The sequence below is a fragment of the Puma concolor genome, chromosome D2, assembly GCF_028749965.1.
Source record: "Puma concolor isolate L17-30 chromosome D2, mPumCon1.1.hap2, whole genome shotgun sequence".
NCBI lineage: Eukaryota > Metazoa > Chordata > Mammalia > Carnivora > Felidae > Puma > Puma concolor.
The window spans coordinates 31,978,445-32,003,903 of NC_141677.1; the positions used below are offsets into that span (position 1 = coordinate 31,978,445).

Here is a 25,459-nt window from a genome sequence, read left to right on the forward strand (position 1 = left end):
GACTTTAAGAGACAAAACAGATGAACATAAGGGAAGGGAAGCAAAAACAATATAAAAACAGGGAGGGGGACAAAACAGAAGAGACTCCTACAATATGGAGAACAAACTGAGGGTTGCTGGAGGGGGTGTGGGAGGGGGGATGGGCTAAATGGGTGAGGGGCATTAAGGAAGCTAGTCCTGAAATCATTGTTGCACTAGATGCTAACTAATTTGGATGTAAATTTTAAAAAATTAAAAATTAAAAATTAAACTAAATTAAAAAAAAAAAAAGAGTATGCCATGAGCTCACACCCCAACTGAGAAAGGAGGAAAGGAAAGGTGTATTTCTGTGCCTGATGGTTTCCTACTTCCAGGGCAACTTTCAAAACATAGAAGAAAAAAAGAGAACCTGCTAGATAGAAGTAGAGATTTTCTCCTATACATCCTCTTTATTCCCAACCCCCAACTAGACACATTTTCCCCTGTGAGATCCCTGAGGCCCATTTCATGGGCTGGAAAGTAAAGGCACTGTGTCAGAGCGTCCCTGGAGGTCAGCGACACTCAACATATGAAGACCCACAAATCCTAACTTTCAGGGACTCCACCTAGAGGTGCAGTAGAACAGAAAGATTTTCTTTTCCTCTTGTCTTTGGTCTTCAGAGCAGGCCTTTCTGAGGAAGCCCTAACCCTAACCCTAACCCTAACCCTAACCCTAACCCTAACCCTAACCCTAACCCAGAGAAGCAGGTGCTCCTGGTAGCCAGCGGCCATCAGGAGACAGGGAACAGATGCAGAGCCAGGACTGGGCCTGCCTTCCAGCCAGCACCTGTCCCTCAGGACCAGGGCTGTTGGGCAACTGTACGGGGCTCCCCAGAAGGAGAAATAACAGAGTTTAGTGCCAGGGGGCAGAGAGAGGTGAGGGCTCCAAAAAGCACCCCCCCAAACAGGCTTCCAGGCTGGAGACCCATGGGGCCGAAGGGAAGTTTGGTCCAGATTCCCGAGCCGGACGAGATGGGTGGGGATGGGGAGGCAGCCCAGCTGGGGTGTGCCCGGGCAGGGTCCTGAGGCCGCTACCCTCCGCTCGTCCTGTGGCATAACATGGTGGCTCTTCTCTCCAGAGGGCTGGCTCACAGCTTGCTCCGCGGGGCCTCCGCCAGCGGCCGCTGCAGCCGCCACACCACCCTCACTGGCTCAGTGGCGCTGTCCAGCTCCCGGAGGCTGCCCAGGTCACCCATCTGACTATACCGCTGCAGGGCTGGCTGGAGCACCGTGATGGGAATGCTGAAGTTCAGGTGAGGGTAGGTGGCCCCTGTGTTATTGTCCCGGGTGTTGCTGGCCACGATGCCTGTTGAGGAGTCCAAGAGGAAAGGGGGGATGAGCCAGAGGGCACACGGATGGGAAGTGAGGCCCATCTCCAGCAGGGAGGCCCTCGGACCACCGGGGGCTTGAACCCCCCTCATAGTGACACACACCCAGCCTCCTTCATGGCCTCTGGCTCCCACACCCCAGTGCCCCTTCCCCGTTTTACTCTCTCCTTAACCGTCAGTACCTAACAGACAATGTTGCACTTCTTTTGTGACCTTTCTCTCCACCTAGTGTCGGCCCCACGGGCTTTGCTCAGGCAGGCTCCCCAGTGCCTGGTGCAGGGTCGACGCTCAACAAATACTTGTTGACTGAATGAGTAAGTGAATCAGACCCCCACGCAAGTTTTTGGTTTGGCCTGCTCAGTGCACGTGTATGTGTGTGCATGTGGATGTGTTTTGTCGTTGTCGTCGCTTTTAATTTTAAGGAGGCTCCGCGGGTTTGAACTCACGGCCTTAAGATCAAGAGTCACATGCTCGACGACGGAGCCAGCCAAGCCCCCTTCTGGATGTACTTTTTTAGGCTTACAGGAGCCTTGCCAAAATGGTACGGATTCCCTGTACACCCTTCATCTAGCTTCTCCTCATGTCACTGCAAAAAAACAACGATCAAAACCAGGAAATTAACCCTGGAACAACGCTGTTCACTGACGTGCAGAACGCATTTGGATTTCACCAGTGATTCCACGAATGCTTTTTCTATTCCAGGATCTCATCCAGGGCCCCAGAAGTGTCTAGCTGTCATGCCTCCTGGGTCAGTTTCAGTCTTTCCCTATCTTTCGTGGCCGTGACACTTAGAGGAGTACAGGTTACTTATTCTGCAGGACGTCCCTCAATGTGGGGTTACCGGGTGTTTTCTCCTAAGGTTAAGGTTTTCCGAGATTGAAAATGCCGTCCCGTGCCCTTCTCAGGGCACCCTGTCAGGAGGTGCGTGACGTCCAAAAGCACTTCTTGAGACGCTAACCTTGATCACTTGGCTAAGGTGGTATATCTGCCAGGTTTCTCTATTGCAGGCTTACTGTTTTCCCTCTTGTACGAAATATTTTAGGATCAGGCAAATATCCTTGTTTCTACTTTCCATTCATCGGTGGGTCCTGCCCGCAGCAATTCCTTCTGTGGTGTCCTAACAGTGATTTTCTACTTCCCTCATTTCTTCTACATTTATCACCTGGAATTCTTCTGTCAGGAAGAGCTGTCACTTGTCTCCATTTCAAGATGCATTCAGTTATCGATGTCAGTGTGGACTCAGATACTCACTCTTTTCTTTGAGTTACCATCCAACCCTATCGCTGTGTGGTTTGCAGCTCAAGTTGTTCTACTGGGAGCTCCTTCAAGTCAGCTCTTCATTCGTCACACATCTGATGGGCCGATCATTCTGTCATTAGCCTTTCCTTCCTCTCCAGCACCACTAGGTGCTCTGGGCTCATCTTGGATCTTCCCTGCCTGAGCCCAGGAGCGAGTCAGTTCCTGGCGCCTTTTATTAGAGAAACCAAGGTCTGGGTTCGCGGTGTGGTCATCACAACTGGGGTGTCACTGCTTCTAGCCCCTCTCAGCAGACAGAGCTAGATTTTTTACACACACGCACACGTACCCACCAACTCATGCCTGCACACGTATCCACACTTATGCCCGTATCCACGTATCAGTATATGTCCAAATCAAAAGATCTAACAACCCCGTATTAAACAAACAAAAAGGTCTACCGTTGCTAGTAAAAAAAATTGCAGAATCAAGCAATGTTAGGCCCACATTCCTATGGAATGAGGCGCCAATGTGCTGCAGCCGAGTGGTGTTCACCCCGGTTCACCCCTGACCCTCCATTCCGGCCGTCTTCACCCACTCACCCATTCGTTTACCTGTGACTCTTGGATGAACCCAACTCCTGAGTTTCATAGATTAACTAAGATTAAGGGACTTACCTAAGGCAGAGAAGGAACTAGACCTCAGATCTCTTCCCTCCCTGCTCAGCATCCGCTCCTCTCCACTCCCAGGAGCACAAGTGCCCGAAAACCTTGGCTAACTGCCCCTTGGGCGTAAGGCCCACCATCTTCCCGGGCCGAGGGTGGCTCCCGGGGGCTGCACGCCCAGCCCTCACTAGATGGGACTGAGGCTGTGGCAGGGGAGGGGCTGGGAGAGGGCCAAGGAGCTGGTTACCCAGGAGGTCTCCTGTGCGGGTGGAGAAGAGGGGTCCCCCGCTGGAGCCGCCATGCACGGCACACGTGGTCTGTAGCATCACCGGCGTGTCATCCACCTGCACCACAGCTGACAGAATGCCCGAGGTCACCGAGGGCCCGCAAGCCTGGCCGAAGACGCCGAAGCCCACCACGCTGACAGCTTCGCCTGCCAGGGAGGAAAGGAGGGTGAAGCTGGGGGGCCGTCTCTGCCTCTCCAAAGTTCTGAACCCTCTCTGCCCTTCAGGCTGCTGTGAAGATACTCCTACCTCCGGGGAGTCTGCCCCAGGTCCCCACTGGACTTCCGCTGATCTCCCAGCACCTGCTCACCACTTGTCCTCAGCATCAGACTACTCTCCAGCCTTCATTTCCCTGCAGGACCAGTGAGTTACTTTTTAGGGTTCCTGGCACCCACCCCGGTGCTCAGTCAACGCTCGTGAAATTAACACCCGTCTCCTCCTCGGACTAAGAAGCCTTGGTGAAAAAAGGAGTGGTGATGAGGGCTCCAAGCTGCCCTCCAACTGCCTTTACCGAGTGCTCTGAACGCACAGGGGATGCAGCTAGATGCTTTACAGGCCACATCTCACTGCACTCCTCGCAATGCCCGGGAGTAGGGAGCACTATCCCCATTTTACAGATGTGAAAACTGAGGCAGAGAATACTCAGTTGCCTGTCCGAGGACACAGGGCTAGCAAGTGGCAGAAGAGACGCCAGCATAGAGAGCTTGTGGCCTTTGCTGTTCCATCACGCCGCATCTACACAGTGAGGCCTCTGGAACTTCCAAGGTGGCGTGCCCCGCCAGTGGAGCCTCAAAAGGGCAACACCGCTCTGGCCAGCTGGCAGGAGCCCCCAAGCTCAGCCACTCCACATGACACTGCTGCAGGGCCGCAGGAAACAGGGTGCCCTATGCTTCGGCAAGGATTCTCCCTGCCCCCCAGGACCTGGGGCATGCCGGGCACAAGCAGAGAAGCCTCCAAGAGCAACTCCAGCCAAGGCACTGAAACCAGGATGATTTCATGCCAGCTTGACGCCACCCTGCCCCACGCCTCCAGCAGGGGTGGGGCAGGGGGCCCGCCTGGGGGACTGGCCCCCCGATCTAGAGGGTGAGAATGTCCAACACTGACTGTGCTTCCTGAGGTCCGCCCCACACCAGAAGCCCTCTCGTCCTTTACCTTCGTGGAAATGCTCGGCAGGCACCGGCAGGAAGACATCGGGTAGGTCCTCCTCCAGGCTCACCACCGCTATGTCGTAGGGCGATGTCTCCTGGGTGGCAAATACCACTTGTCCCCAGATCGCAGCACTCCTGGGAGCAAGGGAAACAAAATGACAGGCTAGCATGCTGACCCGTGAGTACCGGGAGGAAGCAAGGGGATGAGAGTGACGGTAAAAACACGGACTTGGGAGTCCAAAGATGTGGCATCAGCCCTGAACCGTACCAGGCCAGCACATGTGGGCACGTCACCTGGCCATCCTGTGGTACTTCCAAATGTGCATCGCCAACCGTAACGTACTTCTCCACTAGCTTCTGCACTTCACCGGGTTTCCTGAACACCTGACACCTGGAGAGCACTGCAGGCCGGGGCTGCTGTGAATGCTCTGGGCACATCATCTCCTTTAGTTCTCCCAGCGGCCCTCAGAGCTAGGCGCTGCGATCATCGCCATTTTAAATGGTGCATTTGAGGGCCAGAGAGGTTGAGTAACTTTCTCAAGGTCACACAATAGGTGGCAGAAGCCAGGGCAAACATTCCCAGTGTTCTCCTTCACTGCCACACTTGAGGCAAACAATGCTGCCAGTCCTGTGTCCCCGTTTACATACATAAATGCTAGCACATCTGCAGCTCTTACTGTGGGCCGGGCTCTGTTCCAAGACTTCACATGTCAATTCACGGAAAGGCAGCTTACACTGACTTGCCCAGGTTCACACAGGGGCTCCCCACTACATACTCTGTAGGGATAGCTTCCAGGGGACCTGGTGGGTTCCCTAGAAGCAAGAGTATGTGTGTGGTGAAGACGGGGTAGAGGATGGGGCACCACACATACAGGGAAGTCCTCATTATCAGTCTTCCTTATAAAGTCGCGGCTGTCCTGTTGGCCACCAGTGGGAAACCCTACGGTGAAGCTGGGCTGGGTTAACCCTGGAAATTCGGTAGAGGGATCTGGAAAGGCCCGGGCTGCGTGGCTAGGCTGAGGTAGGTACAGAACTTCAGGCATTAACACCAAGGTGCTATACTGCTCTGCTCCTGCCTAAGTTAAGTGCCTGGGACCACAGCAGAAATAGAACAGGTACCAGGAAAACACAAGCCAGGAAGCCAAGGCTGCTGAGCAACTGGAGGTAAAGGAGGGCAAGAGTGCTTTTCCCTGCAGAGAAGGAACAAACGGCTGAAGTCCCAACCCGGCTGCCAGGATCAACCAAAGACTGTTCAAAATACATCTGTGTGCTCGACCTCACTCCCACATTCTAATTAGGTGGAGCCCCACACCCATTATTTTTGTCCAGCTGGGAAGATCTGCTTAAGATCTAAGAGAGCAATCAAGTAAGAGTAACAGCCCCCTCTCATCACCCCAGGAAGGCAGCATCCTGGGCCTCTGGGACTTCACTACCGCTTTCAGGGGAGAAAGAACAGGGCTAGGAAGTCTGCATTCAAGGAGCCAGTGCTGTGTGCCTGCTCTAAGAGCAGTCAGATTTCAGAAAGAAAACAGGCTGGGCGGGAGGGGGACGGGAGTCGGGGGGGCGGGGGACCGAGGGGACGGGGTGCTAAAAGATGCCTAGTCAGAGACGCTGTGACTTCCCACAGTTCCCCAATGCAGAGTTGCTCGGCATCTTGCCCAAGCCCCATTCACTGCGCGCCACCCCCCCCCCTCCCCCCGCCAGGAAGGAGGCCCAGAACCCCCTAGGCTAGGGTTCTGAATGCCAAGGATGAGGGGAGGGACTCAGGTCTCTACCCCCACTACACCATCAAAGCACCATCGTGATGCCAGAAGGCCTCCCTAATCTTCAGAGTTCCGCTCTGAGACCTGCTGAGGGGGCAGAGGTGGGGCAACCTTGCGGGCCTTACTTGGGGGGCGTGACGCGCACCAGGACCCTGGCCGCTTCCCGAGGGGCCACATGCCGGCAGGTCACCACGAGGCGGGGCGCCACGGCCACTCCAGAGCCCCAGACGGTGCCGCACTCCACCAGCACGGCCGCAGCTGCCCACGGGGGCCCTGGGTCTCGGGGGGTCAGGCCCCATGGGGCGCTCAGCTCCTGCGGCAGGAGGGCTGCCAGGGCATCGGTGCCGGGGCACAGGCTGCCCAGCGCGGCTCTGGCGGCACGCAGGAGTGGGGCGGCGGCGCAGAGCAGCGTGAGGCCCACCCACTCGCGGGCCTTCCAGCAGAGGGGCGCGGCCACCAGCGCCACCAGCGCTCCCGCGGGCCGCGCCGCGAACACGCCGCCGCCCTCGGTGCCCGGCAGGCAGCGAGCGTCGGTGAGCAGCAGCGGGCCGGCCGCGTTGCTGAGCACGCCGCGGCTGAGCGTGTTGAGAAAGATGTCCGGGCAGAAGGCCCCGAACGGGGAGCCGCAGGCCAGCAGCGGCGCGCCCTTGGGCACGGCCCCGAGAGGCGCCACGGCCACTGCCGGCCCGCGCTCCTCCTCCTCCTCTTCCTCCTCCTCCTCGGAGTCGGGCCGCACGCGCAGCAGCGCGAACCAGCCCAGCGCTCTCAGCTGATCCTCCTCCTCGTCCTCCGTCACCTCTTCCTCCGGCGCCGCGCTCGCGAAGCGCCACTGCTCCGCCGCCTCGCCCCCGAAGAGGCGAGCGAAGTGGGCCCGGAAGGCCGGGCAGCTCAGCAGCAGCAGCAGCTCGGCGGGCCGCGGGGGCTGCAGGGGCCGCCCGCGGGGTCGGCCCTGAGGGCCTGACTCTGGGCCCGCGCACTGGGGCGTGCACAGCCCCGGGCGGCCCCGCTCTGCGCGGCCTGAGGGGCTCGAGGCTGCTGGACCCCGCTGCACGTGCAGGCGCAGGTCGTCGCCGCAACTGTCGCCGGGCAGGAAGGCGGCGCCGGCCGCGCTCAGCGCCCCGCTCCCGGCCCGCAGGAAGGGGGTGAAAATGCCCCCGTGGCACAGCACCAGGTCCGGGCAGCGGCTCAGGATCACCCCGCTGCAGCTCCACGAGCCGGCCTCGGGCTGCCCGGCCCGGGAAGCGCTCACCACGCAGCCCGCCCGCTCGGCCGCCCTCATGGACGGCCCCCACTGCCGCGCCATGTCCTCTAGGACTGTGCACACGGGGTTTCCAGGGGAACGAGGGAAGTGAGCGAGGAGCCCGGTCGGGACCCCTGATCCCCCGCGGCGCCACCCAAAGCTGGAAGGGAGAGGCGCAAACACTGACTCAGTTCTTCCTTGTCGGGCCTGATTGGCTAGGCCCCAATTTGTCGGGCCCGATTGGCTGGGCTTGGGGCCGAGCCCTGATTGGCTGCCCAGACTGACCCCATCCCTTTCCCCGCCCTCATGGGTTCGGGCCACCTGCGCGACGCAGCGGGAGAAGCTGTCCTGGAAGGTGAGCGTGGGGAGAGTGACTGGCGTGTGGTTTTGCAGGGAGACGGGGCTTGGGCAAGGTGGGATCCCTTCTCTGTTCGTTGGGCTGCAGGAAAAGGAATGGAAATAAGGGCTGACATGCCTAGATTTGCCCAGAAGACAGGACCTGAGTATCTGCTCAGGTCTGAAACTTCGGCTTCCGACCCCCGGGGTAATAAGGGCAAGGAAATCCTTGACTCCTTGACCAATTTCAGTGATTTGAAATTTTGGAAGTAAGTCCTACAGCGATCCACTAGATGGCATGCAGCTGACAGGACTACACCTAGGGCCTTTTGATGCCGAAGGCTCGGGACAAAACTTACGAAAACGGTTTTCGCAAAATAAAATTGCCCTTTAAAACTATTATGAAGAGTAACCGAAGTCACACTTTAATTTTACAACCCTAACTGTGCAGTATGCACATTTGACATAACATTTATCACCACCACCTAGCGTTCATCTAGGTCAGGGACCAGACACTTGTTCTGTAAAAGGCCGGAGTGTCAATAGTTCAGGTTTTGCAGGCCACACGTTCCCTTTCAAATACCCAACTAGATTTGTAACATGTGAGAGCTCAAACAATGGGTGGCTGTGTTCAGTAAACTTTCCTCATGGTCACTGAAAGTTGAATTTTATGTGTCACAAAATAGCAACCTCCCCTCCCCCTCCCCCCCCCAGGCTATACAAAAACAGGCAGCAGCCCAGATTTCAGAAGGTATTTATGTCAGCATTAACAAAAATTATTCAGTTGGTAAACTATAAAACCTTTTTGCCCCAATTTCTGAATAAAATTAATGCTGCTCAGTGTATTCCCAGCCCAAGGGTTAGCGCTTGCAATGGTCCCAGTGACACAAACCTGTTTGAGGAAGTTAAACGATGACCCATTATAGTAGGAGGTGGGACTGAAATTAGCAAGCAGTCTTCCATAGCAGGCACTGTCTTTTGGTTCCCTGACACAGAAGGTGCCTTGATCACAGTAAAATCTAACTATTCCAACTTCCTAGTAATTAAGTTTCTTTCTCTCTAGAGTCTAGGGATTCTCCCTTAATGACACTCAGACCTCCAGCCTGAACTGTTGTGCGTCAGGTTCTTCTGCTTACAGCACATTAGGGTATAGAGTCCTAAGTCAACAGCCAACAGCCAAGGTGAGACCCTTTGAGTGCTGGGCTCATGGACTCAGCCTGTAATTCTCATGTTCCACTTGAACCCAACAAACAATACATACAAACATACAGACCCCGTGGCATCAATGTAGTAACACGGACATTAGTTTCAATCACAAGATGCCTCTAATACTTTTAGTACTAGGTCAAAAACAGTGTGTTGCATTTTGCTTCCCATTCCATTTGTCCCATTAGTTTTAAAATCTCTTTTGGGTTTTCTAAAAACAAGGCTTCCTGCAAGCCTAGTAAATGCACAGGCACACGTTTCATTCCTTCCGCTATTTTACCAAACGTAGCGCTCAGCTGAATCTCTCCAATTCTGTATAAAATGATGAGTGATAAGCAGCCAAACTGGATCCAGTCCTTGCTAGCATGTTAATATGAGACTTTGCTAAAAAGTCCACTACGTGCATCCTATTGCCGAGATGGCCACCAATCCCGGGATCAGCACATGTTCCAAGCCTCTCAGACGATAACTAAATTCTTTGGATGAAGTGTGTGAATAGGCCTAGCTTTTTTTTCCTCCTGGTAGCAAAACTTGTCTTTCGTATCATCTGTAACTATTTCTTCCTGTAACTAGGAAAAGAACTTCTGCTTTCCCACCTCCAACAAATGTCATGTTCAAACTCAGAACAAACCAATACAAACAAATAAATAAAATGGAACAGGATAATAAGTTTAACTTTTTATTAAAATGCTTAGGATACAGATTGACCTTCTTTTGTAAATGACTGTTTTACTTTTCCCGAAATAGGACATATATGCACTCTGATAAAACAGAATGAAAAGTCTCAATTCGTGGGAGTTCTTGTACAAAGCTCTGATCCTCACTGTTAGGAGACAAGCTCCTCACATCAGCTTCTTTTGCAACCTTATTAAAGGAACAGTGTTTTCTGTGGAGCAAGAAACAGACGGATGCCAGCTGACTTTTCAATCTCCTCTTTCTCCAGTGGCCAAAATGCACCACTTTCACAAAGAGCTGCGCTGTGTAGAATCCATAGTTTTCTAGCTTGCTACAAAGTGATTAGGGACAAATAGGAAAGAAACAAGAAACAAGAAAACTAGCACTGCAATCATACTTCTTTCTCATGTCTCTGGATGAAGAAGTATGGCTTACCTTTAGCCAAAGGAAATTAAAAGTATGCATGTTAACGACCTAGTTCATTCACCATTAGCTAGGTTGTTCATTTAAGGCTTTCACCCCTTTCCAAACCAACGAGTTTTGTCCTAACTCAGCTATGCTTGCTAATAAATGAAAGGCATGCTCTTCCCAAACTGATCCTTCATTGAGCCTCTGCACTGGGTACCTGGCAGTGGAAAAGTATGCTTTCCTAACAAGTCAGTGGTGAAGACTAGCAATGAGAAATCCATTAAAGAACAATACTCTCCCCCCTGCAATTTGTCATCCACACTTTCCCTGCCTTCACATTAGACACAAGATTCTACTGAATTTAGTTCAATCCTCTGCAAATAAGCATCATCATCCACAATTTTCAATTCTGAGGAAACTTCTAATCTCTCATTAAAGGAAAAAATGAAGATATCCACCCATCTTAACAAAGGGTCTAATATTGGTTAAGATCATGAAAATCCCAATTTTACAGGTGACACCAAGAAAAAGGAATGCTATGAAAATAATCCTCACACTACTGGGGACACTGAGGCTTTTTATACTAAGGTCTTCCTGACAAGTGACGCTGGCTCAAAAAGAACACCACCACACAAAGTTAAGATTAGAGTTTCCGCAGCTTACTTCTGGAATGGAGAAAGGCAATTTCATACCAAAAAAAAAAAAAAAAAAAAAAAAAAAAAAAAAAATCATCTAGCTACAGATGTTAACCTTTAAACACCAAAAAAACAGGTAAACGAAAAAAAGAGCTCACAAACAGTCCAATAAAGAGACTACATCCTGCAAGTGAAAATTTTAAAGCCCATTAAATAAATCTTTCCTGGATCCAAACAAATGATACAAATACCAGATTTTTTAAGTTCTCAACCCACAGAATTAAGAGCCCTTCAGTGGCTTTGTCCTCTGCGATTCACCGATGCAGAAAATTTTTCCCTAGAATCTGTGCAAAAGTAACAGACACACACCTGCGGTGTAGGGCAATTCGGGAGGTGTTCTCTTTTAGGAGGCAAACGTCATTTCTTATAACTGAACATGAAACAGGTGTATGAAGAGAAATGAAGTTTCCCAACAGTATCAAAGCAAAGCAAAGCAAAGACCGGCTGCGGTTTGCAACTCTGTAAGTAAAGTAAGAAAATAACCGCTCTATAATTAACCCCTCCACAGTGAGCAACCTGCTGTACACGCCCCGACGAGGAACGGGCCTGGCTGGCCACAGTGGACACCTCCTGCAACTGCCAGGCCCAAGTTCCGCCCTTTCCCACTTCTCTGTGCAGAAGGTGGTGCCCACCGCAACAAGGCAGGCAGAGACATGGGGCGGTGGGGGGGGGGGGGGGCCTTCTCTCACTAACCTGTTATCTCAACACAAGTGAGTTCACCTGACTGAGCTCTGGCCTCCGACGTGTTTTGGTGCATAATTTTATGAAGTCTCTAAATGCCATTCACTAGATCACGAGGAGGAAAAAAAAAAAAAAAAAAAGAATAGAAAACTCTGGACCAAGTAAATTCTGAACTCAAAAAGTGAAGAGGGACACCAATTACATTAACAACGCTTTCTTTAAAAAATAGAATCACTTTCTTTTGAAATCAACCACAGTGGTGAGACGTGTTTTTCTTTCAGGTGCCCCATGATGGCATACAGCTTTACCCAGCAGATCCTGCCAGCTTCCGAGTCCCGGGACGCTGACCTGCACTGGCATGTGGGGCAGCGTCACCTCCCAATAGTGTGGAGAAAGCACATGTCACCACTGGGCGATGAGAGGGCGGACAGAGACTCTTGGCTTCTCAACGCCACACACGGTTGAAGAGCTTTCCTTGTTCTATTAGAAAAGTTCATGAGGAAGCTGGGAATGGGATCAGTCCAGAGAAGTAAAACTCTTTCATTTTCACTGTCCAAACATCAGTCAATATACTGGGAGAGCCAGCGGAAGCCCTCGCCGTAGCCTTGCCTCTTGAGCACGCTGCACATGAACACTTCCATGGGGCGGGCATTCAGCTCCTTCAGGGTCACGTTCCCCTACGAGAGGCAAAACCGAGAAAAGCCTGTTAGCACCCCCATGGTGGAAGAGCCTGAAAGAGTGATCACAGGAATCACTTTCTCCATCCCTCAAAAACAGACTGAAGTAGGGATTCGTGACAGAAATGCGGTCAAGGCCATACACATGACTTCCCCAGGGCTTCATGCTCTCAGGAGAAAATAAGCGGCACAGTCCTAGTCCCAGACTCTCTTTGTAAAGAGAACACACAGACATCTGGGAAGTTATGGCAGCAAACCAAGACAAAGGCCACTAGGTCCCACAGAACCAGCATGTTCTTTGACAGACAGAAGTCCCCAAGACTGTTCAGAAATAAGGACATTATCATGAACACAACCATTCAGAAATCTACACTGATGACAGGTTACACTGAGAAAGTGAAGAGTCTTCTTTTACACATAACACTCATATAAAAGAGGAGAAACTAAATTAAAGCAAGCGTTTCTAGAGAGATACTGCTAGCCAAAAAGAGACAAGACTAAGAAAACATGTAAGAAAGTCAGAAAGTTATCAGGGATCCCAAAACTGCAAGCTGAAAAAGCCAGAATTCCTGCTCAACTACCACGGATACGGATTTTTCTGACAAGCGCTTCTCTGCAACAGAGCTCTCCTACCTGGGGAGAGCACAGCCTACTGATCCGGAAGACTTGGCTTCTATTCCTCAACTCATCTTCAAAATGGGGACAACAATCCTACCTCTCTTAGCAAGGAACACTGGGGATAATCCAGTGCTGGGTTTCACTGCTTGGAAAGTGATATGAAAGGTCACTCTTCTTCATAACCTGAAATCTCCAGTCAAAAACAAAACTGATTTCTGGTTAAGAAGGCCTCCTTCAAAAAAGATTTGAGGGGTGCCCGGGTGGCTCAGTCGGTTGAGCATCCAACTTCGGCTCAGGTCATGATTTCGCGATTCGTGAGTTTGAGCCCAGCATCAGGCCCTCTGCTGTCAGCGCAGAGCCCACTTCGGATCCTCTCTCCTCATCCCCTCCCTCTCCATGGCTTACGGTCTCTCTCAAAAATAAACATTAGGGGCGCCTGGGTGGCGCAGTCGGTTAAGCGTCCGACTTCAGCCAGGTCACGATCTCGCGGTCCGTGAGTTCGAGCCCCGCGTCAGGCTCTGGGCTGATGGCTCGGAGCCTGGAGCCTGTTTCCGATTCTGTGTCTCCCTCTCTCTCTGCCCCTCCCCCGTTCACGCTCTGTCTCTCTCTGTCCCAAAAATAAATAAACGTTGGAAAAAAAAAAAAAAAATTAAAAAAAAAAAACAAAAACCATTAAAACAACAAAAAAAAAGATTTCTCTGAATTGGGTTTGAAAGGGAGTCAGAAAACTCTTAAATTCGTAAGTCTGCCTTTCCTACCCATCTCTTCATCCTCATATACCTGAGGAAAATCTCATGAGAAAACTGAAAACACATTCTCCCGCCTTCAGAGTGATTACAAATCACTGATGGTAAAACAAACCCTAAGCCCAGTTAAACTTTTGAAAGACAAATAAAAAAAATCTAGATAGCAAAACATGTATGTTTCAAAAGCTGTGAGTTTCCTTTGTAATAGGTCCCCTGAAGATTTTTCTCTTACCTTTCCTGTGGTCTGTCCATAAAGCCCAAATATCTCACGCAGTTTTTCTTCACTGATGGCATCCGTTCTGTCGATCTTGTTACCCAAGATAAGGATTGGCACGTTGGATATTGTTTCATCAGTCATTAGAGCCTAAAGACAACATAACAGCTAGTTGAGGAATCTATGAATGCCCACCAGATAATGAAAGCAACTCTACCTTTCTCTTGTCTATAAAGCGTCAAATGTGAAGTGAAAATCTGATCATCTTTTACCCGCACAATTAACAAAATCTTGACATGATACAACACTCTGAACATTAGGTAAGAAGCCCCTACACATTACTTTGACGTTAGGTAAAAATCCCCTAAGAGCCTCCAAACAATTGCAACTTAAGGCTGGGTCTATTTACAAGGCAGGAGAACTTTCCCAGCCTTAACTCTCAGATCAGTCACCCAGCACAGACCACCCTCGGGCGATCCACTGCGCGGTCCTAGAAGACTGAGTGCTCTGGCCACAGGAAGTCCCCGAGTAGTCACCGAGTGCCCCACGTGTGCAAACTGTCTCTGCCACTGAGAGGGATACAAAAAGAAGAGGAAGACCTGTGGCCTCAAGAAATCCTCACTCTATGTTCATCCATCTATCAACAAAGCAAGGCAAATGGATGACTAAGTGTCACAATGAACAGGGACAGAATATAAATACTGAAAGATATTCTGGGAAATCAAAGGCGAGGAAAATGATGGGCTTGAGGAAAGTCTTAGCGAGTCTTGAGGAACCTAAACTAAGCTCTGAAAGAGGGGGCAGGATTTGGATAGGTAGAAAAGAGGAGAATATAAGCAGTGGCTTTACAGTAGGAAAAGAATTCAGAAAGCCACAAGGAGCACTGCCTGCCTTTATGCTGACACACAGTCAACAGAATGGGAAGGCATGACTCATTATGGTGTCAGGGTGAGAAGTTAGCTGCGATCGATCCTAAAGACCCCAAATCCAGAAGCTCCTGGATAGAACCTATGTGTAAAAACACAATGAATTTACAGAATCTGTGCTCAGGTAACAGACAACAATCTAGCCTAAGATAGCAGCATCCAAGGAACAGTGCAGGCACTCTGGGGAAGGAAGATAAGAGACTGCCCTCTAGATGAAAAGACAGATAAAAGAAAGGCCAGAGCTGGCAGAGATCTCAAGCCTGGGAATCCAGTGACCACTGACAGGAAAAGCTAGGAAAACAGGAGAGCCAAAGGGATAAAGGGGAACACGCTTTGACCATCTTACGTTCCAGGAAATGTTAGACAAGATCAGAGTAAGGATGTCATTCATTCATTAAATACTAACCAGACGCCTACTCTAAGTCTGACACTTTACTAGGTGCCAGGGTTTCACAAAGAAACGAGACTAGGTCCCTACTAAGTTCACAATCTGATGACAAGACCTACAAGAAAACCAGTAAAGACCACAGACACTGATAAGGCGGCAAGACTAACCATCTCAGAGGTCAGGGAAGGCTTCCTAGAAGAGGTCATGGCTGAACTCTGAGATCTCTTAAAAGGGTATTTTTTAATTTACCGGCAAAAGGGGGTGGGGTCAGATGAGAAAGCCAGGCAGGGACAGCCACTTGTGCATACTGGAGGAAGGACGAGTTGTTCTCTATTTTTGGAAGATAGTTCAAGGTAGGTAATAAAGAGAAAAGCAGCTGGAGAAATGAAACAGAGGAAAGATCAGGAGAGATCTTACATGCCATACAGATTTGTGGATTTTATCCCAAAAGTGAGAGAGCTATTAAAGGATGTTAAGTAGGCCAGTGACAAGTCTGAAAAAGTTCCTTCTAGCATTAAGGCATGTGACGGGGGGGGCAGCAGTGAAATCTACAGTAATTCACAGGATCTAGACCATGTGTCCAGGTAGACAGTGGGGATGAGTTCCATTCCAGAAGACCAGAATTGGTAGGTAGAGTTGTCTAGCAGGTAGCGTCATGTATGAGGCTGGAGCTCAAGAGAGGTTTAAACAAGAGAAATCCATTTGGGAGCCACTGGTATGTGGGTGGCAGATGAAGGAATGGGAGTGACCTGGACCAGCCTGGGAGAAAGTACAGACCCTGGGGAACACCAAGATTTAAGGGCTAAGCAGGGGAATGGGTGCTCGTCAAAGAATCTGAGAAGTATTAGCCAGAGAAGGCACACCAAAACCAAGAACGTAAATGGGAGTTTGAAGAAAGAGAGAATACCAGTGCCAAGAGGTCAAGTCAGGGAAGGGATGCCCTATAGCGAGTCTACAGAGATGAGAGCTGTAGATTCAAGAAACACACTCACAAATAAAGGTGACAGGTTCACAGTGCCAGAAACAAGAACGCAGAGAGACAGTTACAAACCAAATCAAAAGAGGCACAGGGTGAAGCGGGAGGGATAACAAAAGCCACATGACAGAAACTGCGAAGTCAAGGAAATGCAACGTTGAGGGGAGAGAAAACTTGAAGCGAGTCCTCGATAGTATGAAATGCTGCCGGCGACCAAAACTGAACACTGAGGACAGCCTGTGATCATGTTGGCGAAGTCATTCAGTGCAAGGGTGGGCAGCCACAATGTGAGGACCCAGATTAAAAAACATAAAGAACTTTAGTATCTCTCCTAAGGCTGCATTATGCCATCGCTTCATATACAGTGACCACATGTGAAAGGAAAAGGGATTGCTTATGTTGGGGCAACCGGCATAAACTGGGCAGTGTCCGAGCAAACTGGACACAGTCACCCTATGATAGATATAAACAAAGTTAACTGACTCCAGTTCGTGCTGAGTTTCCTCAGGACACTGAAAAGCAACGTCTTAGCTTTTAAAACACTCTCTTCCTGTAGCCAGGACTGTCATCAAATGTTAACTGGAATGACGAAGTATTGGCGCCACTGAGCTGTATTTCTTAAAACAAACTAGAGGCCAAGGGGCGCCTGGGTGGCTCAGTCAGTTGAGCGACCGACTCTCGGTTTCAGCTCAGGTTATGATCTCACGGTTCATGGAATCGAGCCTGCGTCGCACTCCACGCCAACAGCGAGAAGCCTGCGTGGGATCCTCTCTCTCTGCCCCTCCCACGAGTATGTGTGCACACACGTTCTCTCTCCCTCTAATAAATAAATAAACTTTAAAAAAAAGAGAAAAAGAGAGAGAGAGAGAGACACAAGCCGAGAAAAGAAAGACTATAATCTTACATTCAGCTCAACTTTGGATTCCATGAGGCGAGGGTGATCTGCACAGTCCACCAGAAAGACAATCCCGTTAATTGCCGGGAGATAATTTTTCCAAACCCGGCGTGCTGAAAGACAAAGTTTACAGCTGCATTGATAAAAAAAAAAAAAAAAATACAGATTTTGAAAAATCTCTCCCTCTATATTTTTTTTTGCCCAAAAATGGGCAAATCTTGGCTAGGTTTCAGTAATAGTCGACTCCATATGGATTCTCCACGTCCTAACCGGTATGAAATCAGAACCGAGGGTATACACTGACGGCCCACGAACTAAATCTGACTTTTTCCAAATTCAAAAGTCAAGGTATTCTGCCAAACTGTAACACCTGGCAATGCCGCACACACCCACCCACGCGTCAGTCATCAGCTGGGAACTGAGGTGTGGCTGCCCCTTCAGACGATGTCTGGGCTCCAGTTTGGCAAAGCTTCCACCGCTCCCTATGGTCTATCACCCAGTCACTTTTACTCAAATGACCTACCTTGCCCCCAAAGCTGTTTGCAACCTCTGAGTTAAACTCCTCAGGATGCCAATTACCTATCCACATACCTACAGTCTCAATTTAGTTCCCAACTAACCAATGCGTACTTGTACTGACACACTCACGTGCTCTGTCCTCAGAAGCCTGGGTCTGACAGGTGGTTCAAGTTCCCAGGCAATTATCCCAGTGTCCCATGTTTAAAACCAGCATGCCTGGGGTTCCTGGGTGGCTCAGCTGGTTAAGTGTCTCTACTCTTGATTTCAGCTCAGGTCCTGATCTTACGGTTCATGAGTCAGAGCCCGCCATCGGGCTCTATAGTATGGAGCCTGCTTGGGATTTTCTCCCTCTCTCTGCCCCTCCCCTGCTCGCTTGAGCTCGTGCACTCACCCGCACTCTCTCTCTCAAGATAAATAAATAAACTTTAAACCAGGATGCCTTATAAATTTTATTTTTTTAAGACATGAAGTGGTAAAGATTTGGGAAGCAATGCTTTAATTGTATTATAATTTCTAAACCATTCATTTCTAGTACTTTCAATGGGATGAATAATATCTCTATATCAAAGAGTTAATATTGGTTAACTCCAGGGATGCCTGGGTGGCTCAGTCTGTTAGGCATCTGGCTTCGGCTCAGGTCAAGATCTCAGGTCCCAGGAGTTCGAGCCCCACATTGGGCTCTGCGCTGACAGCTCAGAGCTTGGAGCCTGCTTCGGATTCTATGTGTCACTCTCTCTCTCTGCCCCTCCCCTACTCACGCTATCTCTCACTCTTAAATAAATATAAAAAAAAATTTTTTTTTTTAAATATATTGGTTAACTCTGAAGAGTGGGATGGGGAAGGAGAGGCTGGGGAAATTTTCACCTTCCATATTCCTAAGTTGACTGTATACTGAATTTGTTACGCTGAGACTGGACTACTTTATTTTTTTTAAGTAACCTCTACACCCAACATGGGCCTCGAACTCATAACCCTGAGATCAAGAGTCGCATGCTCTTCTGACTGAGCCAGCCAGGCACCCTGAGCCTGGACTACTTTTATAAGTTAAACATTTAAAGTTTTTTTAAAAAAGGAAATCTTCATATGTATAGCACTTTAGTAACTTCTGTAAAATGGTAACTAAGTTATTATGGTAAGTATTTCTGTTAAATACATTTTCCTCAAACAAAACAAAACTATATAAAACACATTTCCCTTCTTTATCAAAACCTGAAAGCTAAACTTAACACACCAAATAACAATTCTCAGTTCAGGTGCCTAAAAACTTCTACGCCTGCATTCTCCAAATGGTCTCCATTCATCTTATAATTATATTATCTGTGAATTTAAATCCTTTGAAATCAGAAAAGCCACCACACGCCCATTTCTACCGCAATGAAAATAACACAAACTCATTATAGAAAAAAAGGATACGAGACCATCTGTAATCTTCCATGAAACACACATACGCTAATGTTTCTGTATATATTCTTTCAATCTTTTTTCTGTACAGGTATTTTATGTGATAGTGATCATACTACATAAGATTCTGTGGGCTATGTATTTATTCATTTAAATATTAAATGAATAAAATAAATGTAATTCTATGTTAATGAAATGACAGAATACAAAATCTAGATCATTCCTTAGCCTTTTGATTAAAATTACCAAAATTTTAACCACTGGCTAAAGGGTGGCTCAAGGTGGTTGAGTATTCAACTCTTGATTTTGGCCCAGGTCACACATAATCCCAGGGCCATGCGTGGGCTGGAGCCCCATGTCTGGCTCCATGCTGAGCATGGAACCTGCTTAAGTTTCTCTCTTTCTCTCTCTCTCCCTCTCCTTCTGCTCCTCTCCCCCGCTCACGTGATCTCTAAAATTTAAGTAAATAAATGAATGAATGAATGAATAAATAAATAACCTGGCTAAACCATTAAAACTGCCAATATTTTGGGTTTTTCTAACTACATTTTTAAAAAGCTATATCAGATTCAACCTAATGAATGCTCCAAAAGGAGACTTCTCAACTCAATTTAATAACAAATGAATAAATATGACAGAATTTCAATAGTTTCTTTTTTCTACTTTCCCAGAATATTTATTCCTATTTCTTAAATGTTTTACTCCTACACTTAGAGTCTTGTCAAATGTAAAGTGAGTGTCCACCAGAAAAATACCCCATTCTGTATATTTCTAAAAACCACACAAGATATCTGATAGGAATCTAGGAACTAAACGAGCACAGCCTGCATAAGGTAAAAAGCACTAAGAGAACAAGAAGGTGGAAAGAAATGTCCTACCAACCACCCCAAGAGGACAGATTATACAAAACAGATCAGAATGGTCACAAGTAATCCCTGTATTGTATTTGCAACTTTGGACAAATCTGAAATTACTTACAAAAAGTAACAATTTTCTACATACTTACACTCCACTGAATAAAGAACAGAGACATGATTAAATTTGATATGTGAGTGATACTGTACTGGATCTTGTTCAAGAAGAAAAATGTTATAAAGGAGATTATGGACACAATTGACAAAAAGAGAAATCTACACTACAGAGTAGATAAAAATAAAACTTCCCGGGTTTGATAACTTAAATGTTAATATGTATTACACAGAGAGGGAGACTAATAAATCAGGGCAAAAGGTATAAAGGAGTAGAGTTCTCTGTATTTATACAACTTTTGACAAGTTTGGTATTACTTAATAAGTAAATAAAACAACTTCATTTAAGTAATAAGATCACAATCATAATTTAATCACAACTTAAGAGGTAAAAATGACACGCTGCTTAAAAAAAAAAGGGAGGCATAAAAAGAACCAAAATGGTGACCCGTAAGTCAATACCATTCTTCCACTGAGTCGTCTTACCTTGCTCATGCCCACCAAGATCAAAAGTTGTAAAAGTCATTCCAGCAATTGTCAACTCTTCTGAGGCTGAAAAATTGTTAAAACAGAAAAAAAATAAACTTCATCCAACAAGGCTCAGCTACCAGTATTGTAAGCCAATACAAATGCAAAACCTAATGAAGCTTTTACTTTGTAAAGGATACAAGACTGAAAATATTCTGAAATTATTCTAAAAAGCCAAGTTTTTTTCTCCAAAGTGTTTGCTGCTCCTTAGAAGTAGATATGGGAGGGGCACCTGGGTAGCTCAGTCGGTTAAGCTTCCGACTTCGGCTCAGGTCACGATATCACAGTTCGTGAGTTCAAGCCCCGCAGTGGGCTCTGTGCTGACAGCTCAGAGTCTGGAGCCTGCTTCAGATTCTGGGTCTCCCTCTCTCTCTGCCCCTCCCCCACTTGCACTCTGTCTCTACCTGTCTCTTTTTAAAAATAAATAAATATTAAAAGAAACTTAAAAAAAAAGTAGATATGGGAAAGGTGTTGTTCCCTTACAGAACTAGTGAAAATAAATACTGACAAAGTTCCAGAGGTTGAGACTTAGGAGTATATGACCTGAGTGTGTCCTATAGGGAATTTTTTCAAATGAGCTGTCTTTTGGGACCTCCGTTAATACAAGAACTCCATCAACTGGAGATTCTTCCCCCAACCCTAACATTGTCCTTCAAATATCAAAAGGTCACCTGGTGTTTTCAAACCTACTCGGATGTAGTGTTGGAACATGCTGGCCCAAGCGGTCATCTTTGAGCATGTGTAGAAGAGTGGTTTTGCCTGCATTGTCCAAACCCAAAAATACAAGTTTTCCAGATTTCTTGTAAAGCCCTAAAAAAGAAAAAGATTTTTACATACGTTTGCTTTCTACACACCAAAGGCTGCTTGTATTTAGACTGCTGGAGGAAATGTACAAAGTTTGAAACCTCCGATATATTTTAAGGAAATGGCTTTACCTAGGAACTGGAGCACACTGCTGAAGCCATTGTAGATCCACTCAAAGATGAAAGACATTATTAATGCTTCCTACCTGTATAAAATAGGAAAGCGGCAAACATTAGCTTTCTGAATGCTAGTACAGTTCCGGAAAAGTTAACTTTTATTCTGTAGCCCTGATGCATGTTTACAGTCCCATGTTTTCAGGCCCAAGAAAATAAAGGATTTTGCACCCCGGAGGGAAGTCTCTCAGGTCCTCAGAGCTGCACAAACTCCTGGTTTTCTAACAGTCTTTAATCTATGATGTTCCAAAGACTAGGAGTTACAGATAAATCTTCCTCTCTTACTGTATGACTTACTCCTCCAGGCAGCTGCTCGTCCACATTTCTCTAGATACATCGCTGCTGTCTACCCGTTAGCAACACCTCTAGGAAATCAGTCCCATCAATAATCTGAATCAAAATGTCACATCAATACACTAAGTAGAAAATGAGAATGAAAAGCACATTAACATGAATGAAAAGCATATTAACCCTTCCTTGTAAACACTCTGAAAAACAAAGTCACCCAAATCCTATCAGCTGACATAATTTGTCCTGCTCCACTTAGCAATGCTATCTTTCTTTAACAATATTTATTGAACCCCTCTTGCAGATAGTGTCTCAACTTATAAAAAGAGACGATATCACTATTTTGGAGAGTCATGAAGAAATAACAGAATCCTTTTGTAATGTGAATAATCAAGGCCTAACTCACTTTACAAATATGGATTTTCTTAAAATAAGAATACTCAAAACAAAAGATGACTCAAAGCTACTAAAAGGTCTAAATACACTGGTAATAAGCGGGGTGCCTGGGTAACTCAGTTGAGCGTCCCGACTTTGGCTCAGGTCGTGACCTCGCGGTTCGTGAGTTCAAGCCCCGCGTCAGGCTCTGTGCTGACAGCTCACAGCCTGGAGCCTGCTTCGGATTTGTGTCTCCCTCTCTCTCTGCCCCACCCTTGCTTGTGCTCTGTCTCTCTCTGTCTTTCAAAAATGAATAAACATAAAAAAAATTAAAAATACACTGGTAATAAGCAAGAGGACTTCTGAAAGAAATTAAAGAGGGTAAGATCTAGAGCCAGTGGTGGTGTTAAAGTTTCTCAGAGTCAGCATTTTCTGGTCACTGAACTTTTGCCTCAATACCTCTGACTTGGTGCAGAATAAAAGAAAGATCCCCCACTTTCACTCCTCTCTCCATCAGCAAGAGCATCTGAACACAAGGCTATACTAGATGTGACCAACTGCTATGAGATATAACTTTCATGAATTTTTGTTTCTTTAAAATAATAAACAAAAATTCACTTTTGTTACTTTTACTAGTGACCTTAACAGGCTTATCCACAAAAACACACCTATATTCTTCAAAGAATGCTAGATTAAAAAAAAAATTGAAAAATGAAGACAATATATGTTAATTTTCTTTTTTCTGTCCAATAACTGGGGTTTGTTTTTAAATCAAGCCTGATCTATAAACTTTAGGGATTGCTTAATGCTTATTTTCTATGACTCTTCTCATGGAAGGCCAAGTGAAGCTTGGGAGTTTGGGTGAGGGTGAAGGCTAAGGCAAAAGCTTTTATAAAAAGGTATTAAATAAGTTTTGTTGACCTTTTCAGTTACATTAAAATATACTTTGGCAGAGACCAAGTTTAGCATGTCAAATAATGTGTCTGGAAACTCAATCTGCACTTTCGGAAGTCCAATGAGTTAACTATACTTACAAAGCTCCTGTTCTTAAGTTTCCACTGTAGGTAAGTAAAGGAACAATGTGCCTTTTCTCTGCAACCCCCCAAACCAGTCATCCTTCCCTACTTTTCTCAGTCTACCACTTGGGAGAAGCACGGCTCACCTTTACAGGGCACCTCTCATTAAAGAGTACTCCCACTCTGATCACTCCTTTAAAACCCACAGTTACATATTCATTTGTACTACACTGGTTTGCAATCAATACTTTATAGACTCTCTGAAGTTTTACCACATCATTTTAGAATTATCCCCAATTCAATGACTTCTCCAAAGGTGACAAGGAGAAAACCCCACTTAAAGGAATTTTTCATGATAACTGAACTAGTCTGATTTTCCAATTCACCTTCCCTTGACATCCCTGCTTAGAAAGTCCTATAATCCTTCCCTCCAAAATGATCTATGGAAAATGCTTGAAGAAACTCTTCAGGTGATGTTGAAAAATAATAAAAACCATTACCGGACCCAAAGAGTTGCACTATTTGGCCACCCAAAGTTAATGAAATGTCTCTGATGGCTCCTCCATCCATGAGATCTTAGGATTCGCACCCCTCATGAATAGTTTCACAGTTTTGTACAATGCCTGCACATACATCTCATTTCAACCTCACGCAACACCTTACTGGGGAGGAGTCCTTAGCCTCAGACAAGGATGCTGACACTCCTAAGTCAGCTGACTTAACCAAAACTGCTCAACGAAAAGAAGTATCAGTGCCAAGACCAAAACCCTCCTTCTTAAATTCCAAAGCCAAAGCTATTCTTGTTAATATCACATAAAATTCAAATCCAAATAACAAAACGGTTTTTAAAGGAACATTAAAACTTCCTTAACCCATGAGCTACACAGATGATAATCTTCTCAAGTTTTCTTCCTTACAACTTATCACACCTTCTGAATGGCATTTTAATAATGGTATTTTAACCATTCAAAAGGGTATTTTAATAACTGGCATTCTATTTCCTATCCTTGATCCACCCTACCACCTCATGGCATCTTATGGCAAATTAGAGTACTCTAAAATTTAAGAACTCCAAACTAACACAAAAGCACTGCCAATGTATCCAAAACTGTGCAAATTTCAGGACTGATTGAAGTCAATAAAAGAGGAGCACTAGCCAATATATACACTACTTTCTATACATCCTCATTAGTTCTTACACATACTCGTTACAACTTTGACACACCATTCCAGACAGATCTGGGATAGCAAGCTTCTGGTTTTTTAGCTAAGAAACTATGCTTAGCTGCAGGGTAAATGTCAAAGGTCAGCTCCAAGGCAAAGCACCACAAGTCCTCTATCACGACCTAAGCAGATGGACTGAGGTAAAGGAGAAAACACAAGAGCAAGGGAGAAATTACAAGAGAGACAAGTGGGCTTCTGACCTCTAGGCTAGAATCATTAAAACATTAATCTATACCAAACGTGAATGAAGTAATCTGCCGACGCATTGAAGAGAGGGAGGAAAAGAGGAAGGTGGAAGAAGAAAATACAGGGTTCGACCCAAGACCTCAGATAAAACATAGCTGAAGGGGGGGGGGGGGGGCGCACTGGACTAGGAGCCAAGAGATCCGGTTCGAATGCTCACTCTTGCTCTCTGCGAGGCCTTGACCAATTCACTGCCTCGGCGAGCTTTATTATTCCCCAGGTTGCAAACCAAGGATAATCATCAAGGACTCCCACCCGCCTGACCAAGGGCTGGGAGGCTCATCCGAGACGAGATGTGAAATCGTTTCGCAAACAGGAGCGCACAGTACAGACAAGAAACCTGTTATCCCGCCCAGCCGCTTCGGGACCCTCGAAAGAATGCAGATCGACCCGATATCCCAGGGTCTGTCAGGAAACGGAGCAGACCGGCCAAGTCGGCCAGTCCCCACCCAGAACCAACCCCGCGGCCCCGCAGAACCGCCTGCGTGTCACTTCCCCCCCACCAACCCCGCCTGCGCCGGCCTCCGCCCCGACCCTCCCCGCCGTCCGCCCCAGCCCCTCCCGCTCCCCGGCTCCCTCCCTCGCAGCAGCCCCCAACTCACGGCCGAGGGGCTCCTCCGGCAGCAGCGGCGGCTTCGACCCTCCCTCACACCACACAGCCCAGCAGCACCCGAAACCGCCAGCTACTCGCCGGATATACGTAACGCCCCCTCCCCCGGGACTTCCGGGCGCGTGCCTGCCCCGCCCCCTCGTAGCGTCACTGCGCTCTGCAACGCCGGGGCCGCCTACCGACCACT

The 25,459-nt window shown here is 47.5% G+C and overlaps 2 protein-coding genes across 2 annotated transcripts; both read right to left on the reverse strand.

Annotated features, from left to right (window-relative positions):
- Nucleotides 1–701: 701 nt before the first annotated feature.
- Nucleotides 702–7,864, reverse strand: TYSND1 (trypsin like peroxisomal matrix peptidase 1). The gene is made up of 4 exons (XM_086679892.1): nt 6,568–7,864; nt 4,684–4,814; nt 3,495–3,680; nt 702–1,324 (listed from the first exon to the last, which is right to left on the reverse strand). The coding sequence occupies exons 1-4, from the start codon at nt 7,743–7,745 to the stop codon at nt 1,107–1,109; spliced, it is 1,713 nt and encodes a 570-aa protein (XP_086536018.1). The 5' UTR covers nt 7,746–7,864; the 3' UTR covers nt 702–1,106.
- A 2,026-nt stretch (nt 7,865–9,890) lies between these two features.
- On the reverse strand, nt 9,891–25,412 carry SAR1A (secretion associated Ras related GTPase 1A). The gene is made up of 7 exons (XM_025918117.2): nt 25,265–25,412; nt 21,475–21,548; nt 21,230–21,349; nt 20,498–20,563; nt 17,133–17,236; nt 13,957–14,088; nt 9,891–12,360 (listed from the first exon to the last, which is right to left on the reverse strand). The coding sequence occupies exons 2-7, from the start codon at nt 21,530–21,532 to the stop codon at nt 12,244–12,246; spliced, it is 597 nt and encodes a 198-aa protein (XP_025773902.1). The 5' UTR covers nt 21,533–21,548; nt 25,265–25,412; the 3' UTR covers nt 9,891–12,243.
- Between the last annotated feature and the right edge of the window lie 47 nt (nt 25,413–25,459).